Below are 7,597 nucleotides of genomic sequence, written 5' to 3'. Positions count from 1 at the left end.
CAACTCTATAATCTTGTGTGGCGTCAAATGTGCCACACGTGGACGTGCATTGTCGTGAAGAAGAACACCTTTCCGATTGACGAGTGAAGGGCGTTTCTGATAAAGGGCTTGATTGAAACGTTCCAGTTGCTGACTATAGATATTTGCATTAACAGTTCACTGTGGATTGAGGAGTTCAAAATGAATTACTCCTTTGATGTTCCACCAAATGCAAAGCATCACTTTCTGTGGATGGAGTCTAGGTTTTATGGCTGAAAGTGGTTTTAGTCTAGGACTGAGCCATTGTTTTTGGCATTTAATATTTGCATAGAGAATTTATTTTTCATTACCGGTGACAATTCTGTCCAAAAATGGTTCACGTGCATGACCCGCCAGAAGAGACGAAGCAACGTTCACACATTGGAAATGATGATCATCAGAGAATTTGTGAGGCACCCAAACACCTTCTTTAAGGAGTTTTCCCATATCCTTAGATGTTTATACATTGTTTCATGAGAGACATGCAATTTCAAGGCCATTAAGTTAGACTCAACAAGCATCTTCAGAACATCAATATAAATTCCAAAATGTTGGCCCCTGCCATCACAGTTTTTAAGGTTAAAGTCACCTGAACAAAATTTGTTGAACCATCGTTGACACTTATGAACATTCAAAACATTTCCATAAACTTCTATGATATTCTTTGTTACAGAGGCATTGTTTCCCTTCTTATATTCAAACAGCATTACATGCCGAATGTATGTCTCGTCATGTGCCATCAGTATAATGGATTAGAGTAAACTAAACTTTACACATTAATTAGGCTACATTAATGTGATGTTTAGGTGGTTCATTTAATTATTATTATACGTGATGTACATTTTTTGGGGGTTGGTTAATGAAAGTGTTCCAAATGCGACATTAATTTCTTGATGACCTAATATGAATTGCAACAATATTTTCAATAAACAGAAACTTTGAAGAAAATTAAGGACAAATTATATTAAATTACTAATACTCTGAACTAAGGGAAGTGAAAACATAACTGAAAAATAAAAATATCAATTTCTTTTTTTACAATTTTATTCACTTCACCTTATTCTAACAGCAGTGTTTGTTATCATGAAGAAAAAATCTTTTTAATTTATTTCTTTGGCAATTTTTAAAAATTAATTAAAACGGAAATCTGTATCTTTAAAAAATAGATGATAAAATTACTAAAAATTTAGATAACTTGGAATTTGACTTATTCTTTGAAACATAAATTGATAAGCATAATAAAATTCTGATTAAGAAGTTAGCAAGCAGGATCACATACAAAAATTGTAATGGTTTTCAAACAAGACCCCAAACTCGATCACTTTTGATTATTTCACTATTCTTCTTTGGGAGAATAAAGAGAAAGAAGAAAAATAGTGAACTATTCAAAAGTGCTTGAGTTTTGGGTCTTGTTTGAAAATCAAACCAAGAATAATGAAAAATAGAGTACAATAAGATAAAAAGCTGTTTGTGATTTAATAATGGAACAAAACTATAATCAGATGAAAGTAGAATTTTTCAGGCTGTTACACCTTGCTGTAATAAAGGCTGTCATTAGGCTCCAAGAGCTTTTGCACATGCTCATAAACACAACTACTGAAAAATTAAAGATTCTTTTACATCTATAAAAACATTATATATAGGGTGTTCCAAAACTATTTGCCACATACTTAATCTCTTCTATGTAAGTATTTGATTTACATCAACGAAACTCACTAGTAATTTGCATTCATTGTGCAATGCTTAGCTGAAACAGGTGGAAAATAAAAAAATAATATAATGCTTTGAGACTACAATTTTTGGCCCATCCTGTATATTATTTAGATCTAAAATCAACATTAACACAGTAGTAGTAAATGAAGTACCCCTACATCTATTTTACCTACAAATGCAGTATATTTATCCTGGCAATTTTAAATTAAGGACTTACTTAATCTGCCTTCTCTCCTACTATTATAAGTTTGCAACTATTTCTAGCAATCATGTTCTTCAATGCAGTAGCTGTGTATCAATCTAAATATGGTTGTACATATTGTGACGGATTTACTATCATATATCTATTTAAATATCAAGGTTTGTTTAAGTTAAATATATATTTAGAATTGTACATAACTTATACTGTTAAATCTGTATTGCAAAATTACCACCTATTCACTAAAACTGTAGAAAATTCCCGAGTGTAAGAATCAACATGTGTGTGAAGGTAAACGCTGGTGTATCATCTATTTTGTTGTGTAAGCTGAAATTTTAAGAAACTCTCCTCACACCTATAAATATAACCATAAATATGACATGCCAGAAGACAGTATATGTTATTGGATTGCTATAAACCTCGGAAGCTATAACTGTGATTGTTATAATGCTTATTAATCAGGAACTTCAGATATTTGACCAGGAACATTTATAGATTTCAAATATTACAAACCATTTAACCTCAGCAGATTCATATCAGATATTAGTATTTTTATGAAAACATTATATAACTTCAGTGGTTGATAACTCAGAGTGTGGCCAGTGAAAAACAAAGAATACAGAACTAGCTAGCTTCCTGTTAAGTGAATTGTATCTACATCTACTCAAAATTAATTTGTTCATCATGAATCCTCAATAAGATATCAAGGAAGTTCCAGACTAGACAGAGGTCTCAATATTGTTTGTAAGTTTGTAAAACTTTTGTATATAGATCATTATTTGTTATAACCATTATTGCAAAGTGTGTTATTAATGTTTGTATATGAAAATATATTTGTATTAACAAAACTGTGTATCAATATTTTTGGCAAGTTATCATAAACTGGATACATATTGACATTTATTTAATTTCTAAATCTAAGTTATCATTTAACTCAGTTTCAGGCTATTTGAAATTATAATACATTATGTAATAAATTGGGGCTCGTCCGGGATAAATTGTAATATGTAACAATATACATTTGTAAATGGCCACCACATGGTCGATAATTAAGTTATTATAGGTTGTCAAATTTAGGAAGAGGAACAAAACATTTTAATAAATGAGAAACCTTTACAAATAAGATGCAGATTTCAAAGACCATATATGCAAGGTATAACTGGAAGGCAAATGAGATACAAGAAGAGATCCTATGATGGAAAATGTCAACAATTAAAAAACTAAAATTTAAAAGAACTTACCAGGTCAAAGCTTTTTAAGATAACATTAATTTGACATAAAACTTGAAGAAAGATGAAATCCACTGAAAGACAAGACTTTGTAATGGTATATAAGTCTTCCACACCCACAAAAACAAGAAAAAAGAAGTAAATGAAACTGATGCACTATTGTTTTAATAATAATTATAGGTAAGCAAGCAAGTACTTTAGCTGAGTCATGATAAGAGGTGCAGAAAATTTATTTGGAGATGCTGCATTATTAGTAAATATCATGTGGGACATACCTAACAAATTAGTAAAATAATACAGCAACATTAATTCTGAATGAGACACAATAGATGATCTACTTCAGACAATTACATTAACACAGAATAAGAGGAGGAAAGGTCTAGCCTTCCATTTTGTCAAAATATTTAAGACAAAAGACCAGTCATGATAAATGTACTAAGAATCTTCTGAATATAAGGTACTAGAAATTTTATCTTCATTTTGTGAGAATTTTATATAATTTCCTTTGTGGGAATGACAGGACAGCTTGCCCGTGCATCATTCACCATGCAGGTCTGCTGAATACGGGCAATCAGTAAAGGTACACATTTCATGTGGCATTAAGCATCACATTTATTTTGTGTTGGCTTCATGCAGTAAAATTTGTTAAACTCAATCTCTGGAAAAGTGGACTCAAATTCCTCTAAGAAATTTTTTAAAAATTGGTTCAGTCAGTTCCTCACAACTTGCAATGTCAAAACACCAATCAGACAGACAACTCTGCTTAATATACCTGAGAGAATTTTACGTATCATTGAGAAAAGAAAAATAAGCTTAAAAAATCAAAGAATTAAACAGTTATTGCTTGAGTAAAGGTTTAGACAGAAAATAGTATACTTGAAAAGCACTGTTAATGAGCTACACCTATCTAAAAAGTTTTAAATAATATTTTGAGCTGCAAGAGCAGATTTTTATAAAGCCCCAATGAAGATCTGCATTAGCAGCTCAAAACATTATCCAAAACCTCCTAGACAGAGGATTAAAAACTTGTTTCAATAATACTCAAAAAATAAGAGATGTCTCAAGGAATAAGCTTGGCTCAGGTGCATAAGGAGCATGAATTATTTGCAAAGATTCAGAAATATTTTGAAAGTGGAACTTCACACAGTAGAGAAAATAAATGGCAAAGGTGATGGAACAAAACCAGTTCTGTAACCCTTGAGAGTAGAAATCAAGAGGTTCAAGCTTTCAAACAGATAACAAAATAAGTCACAAACATGTCACAGTAGAGAAAGACTCAATGCTCTTTCATTCTCACCATTTTCCAAAGAGCTTCCAATATAGTTATACATGTTGACCAAAAGAAGGTCTCGAGACAGAAAAATGGAATCAAACAAGAGTCCTCGAAAAAAATCTGACTGCCTTGGCAGAAGGCTAGAAAGAAGCTATATGTTAATATTGAGTCTTTCAATACGATGAGAAAAAAATTAACATTCCTAGTTGTCCAGGACAACAATGCCATACTGGGAAAGGAATAAGGAGACATCCCTGCTAAAACTAAAAAGAAGGAAAATAATAAGCACATAAAAATGGTCCTATACAAACAACCCAGTGGTTCTAGTTACCAAAGTATTTTTAGAATCAAAACACAAGGGAAAATAAACATAGGTAGAGAAACAACAACACCAGATCCTGAAACAGAGCTTCTACTGCCAATGCAGTCATATCTCTAATCAGCTATTAAAACTGAGAAAGCTTAAAATTAAGGAAAGTCAGAAAATAATTGACACGACTAGGAGGTTAGTCACTCCTAAAATGTGTGATATCATCAAAGTACCAGAGACTAAAGAAGTAAATATACAAACTGCAGAGAAAAAAATATTACCCCTCCCCTTTTTCAATGGTTCATTTGAACTACTAAATTTTGTAGCAGACAGGAAACCATGACAAGCATATTGGACTGTTACACTTTCCAAAACATTGATCTCTCAGTTGAAGATTTTGAGTTCATTAATCCTTCAAATCATCTTCAAAGCATTTAATGATGAATGGTGAAGGGGATCTCAAAGTGAAGAAATGCCTTAGATTTAGCCAAAAGGTTGATTATAAAGTCTATCTATTTGAAAAAAAAATTTTTGAAGTATTCCCCATCTGTCTTGAACAATGAAGCACTATAAGGAATAGAAATTAGCAAAGAACTTAAGAGTACAAAGGTAAATGATAAGAAACCCATTTACAAGAGTGAACCTCGATAAAATGGCTGTAACAAACAGAATAAGAATAGACAAAAGAACTGTAGCACCTTGAAAAGCTTTTATAAAAGAGACATAGCAAAAAATTGCTTAGAATATAAATTCAGTTTCTAAGAAGCTTGGAACTTGTACAAAAGCATATCTAACCTATATAAAATCAAGTGTGTGTCACATCATGCTTTATTTCTCAAAATAGGAGGAGTCACAAAAGCCAAAATGCATTTATCCAGATAGAATAGTTCCATTACTGTCTGCCCTTTACAATTTTAGTGATGGGAGTGCAAGGGGTTTGTGTGTGCTGTGAAACCTTATAAGTGTAGTGAGTGTTGGTACAATAAACCTAAAGTAAAAACGTAGTGTGAGATCACCCAGCCTAGAGCCAAGTGCATAAAATTTATCATGAAAGTAAAAATATCAATTCAATTTTAAACTTAAATCATTTCTGAATTAAGCTATTTTCTATTATATCATCAATGTTTTTAATAAAAAACAAACCTCTTTAATCAATGGAGAATTAAGAAATTAACAAATATTTTTCCAGTTTTGTTGTCTATAAATTTCATTTTATACTTTCAGTACATAGACTAACATTTATATTAGGTTATACTTTCGTTGCTAAGCGACATGACATATTAGCTATTTGTGTTTCCAAAATACACTGGCTATTCTATATATTAGAAGTCATTAATCTAACTGATTTTTACCAATATTTATTCTATGAATATGCCACAAATTCATTTCATGAAAGATCTTAATTTTGATTGCCTCACAAAGGAATTTACAAATGTTTGATGTCTTGACTGCATTTTTCTGCCTTTTGTTGGTCAAGCTTGACTTCACAAAATGTATTTATATCAGTTAGCTCTGAAATGTGAGGTTAGGGTATACTATGGGTTGGATTTGGGGGTGTTAGTACTTGCTCCATTGTTTTTGAAGGGCTATATGCTAGTATATTTAGAAGTGCCTGGTGGTATTCATATTGTTACGACAGCGGAACAGTGATGCTGGAAACAATATAAAGAAGACTTACAAGGAAACCCCATCTCTGAATAGAATTCTGGAACAATACAGGCATTAGATCCAACATTCCTTTACTTGTGTAGTTTCAATAATAAGGTCTCTTATACAGTTTGATAGACCTATTATTTACCTTATTTTAACAATAAATGACAATCTTCAAAATAATCACTTTACTCACTCAAATCACCAGTTGCTGAATGTACTGAAATGCCTTCTATTGAATAAATTCAACAATTAATTTCAGGTCACAGAGGGCACATGATTCATGCAATACATTTGTCTGTTATGTGTATTTCTAATCTTTTGAACAAGTAGTGTACCCTGGCTACAAAAATTAACCTCAAACCATTCAAACAAAAATACAAAAAACATTACATCATTTAAAACACAAGTTCACATACCCATTACATGTTTTTTGCAAAAGAGACTGAGGTAGAAGTTGATTTAGCCTTTGGGACATAAGTTTTGCAAACTATATGTAAGTAGAGCTTAATTTATTCCTCAATCTGAAGAAGTATATCTGAAAAAATAAATAAAAAATCATACATTGTATATTGAGAAATATATTTGTACATGTATTCAAAGTAAATTTCAATTTACATATGCATGTACTTTAATAAGAAACCAAAAAATCATATTTTCAAAGAGCAAGCTAATTGTACCATTCCTAAAAAAATGAAAAATTTCAATAAGCTATATTTATTAAATAAATCAAAACCAGTGTATTGTGTGTTCTAGTGATTCACCTTATTATTTAATGCTAGAGCTCTAAATATTAAAATTTAAGTATATGTATTGTGGTAAGCAAGAGTTTACTAATTACGCTACATGTAACCATTTAATCATCTCCTTTAAATTTGATATTTTAAGTCAAAACACTTTCAGTTATTTTAATTTCCATATACCTTAAACACTAACAAACTGGACATTTTATTGTAACAGTATTACTAATACTGATACTCTAACAAAAAATTAAGTTCTATATCATCATATTAAACAGTTACAACTTCACAAGTCAAATCAGATAATAAACACAAAAAAAGCAATAACTTCCAATAACAACTGAAATTAAAACTTCTTTTTTAATTCCAAACACAACATTAAGAAAAATTAAATTAATCTCTAATGTGGTCTTTCACATCATTGTGTGATAGTATTATCTTCAGTACTTGAACAAGTATATTTAT

General features: G+C 30.8%; 1 protein-coding gene across 5 annotated transcripts in view; it reads right to left on the bottom strand.

The window, feature by feature from the left end:
* LOC106458986 (intersectin-2-like) overlaps nucleotides 1–7,597 on the bottom strand; it is a 57,327-nt gene that overhangs the window by 48,137 nt on the left and 1,593 nt on the right. For all 5 annotated transcript variants that reach the window (XR_002610486.1, XM_022385362.1, XM_022385358.1 and 2 more), the window contains exon 2: nucleotides 6,812–6,930. Coding sequence is in view for 4 of the 5 variants with exons in the window: in XM_022385362.1 (XP_022241070.1) it covers nucleotides 6,812–6,870 (59 nt within the window). In the remaining variant the exon portion in view is untranslated. The remainder of the gene's footprint in view (nucleotides 1–6,811; nucleotides 6,931–7,597) is intronic.

This window comes from Limulus polyphemus, unplaced genomic scaffold (assembly GCF_000517525.1).
Source record: "Limulus polyphemus unplaced genomic scaffold, Limulus_polyphemus-2.1.2 Scaffold542, whole genome shotgun sequence".
Classification (NCBI taxonomy): Eukaryota; Metazoa; Arthropoda; class Merostomata; order Xiphosura; family Limulidae; genus Limulus; species Limulus polyphemus.
The sequence above is the reverse complement of the archived record's forward strand: the minus strand, read 5'-3'. Positions and strand labels throughout refer to the sequence as shown.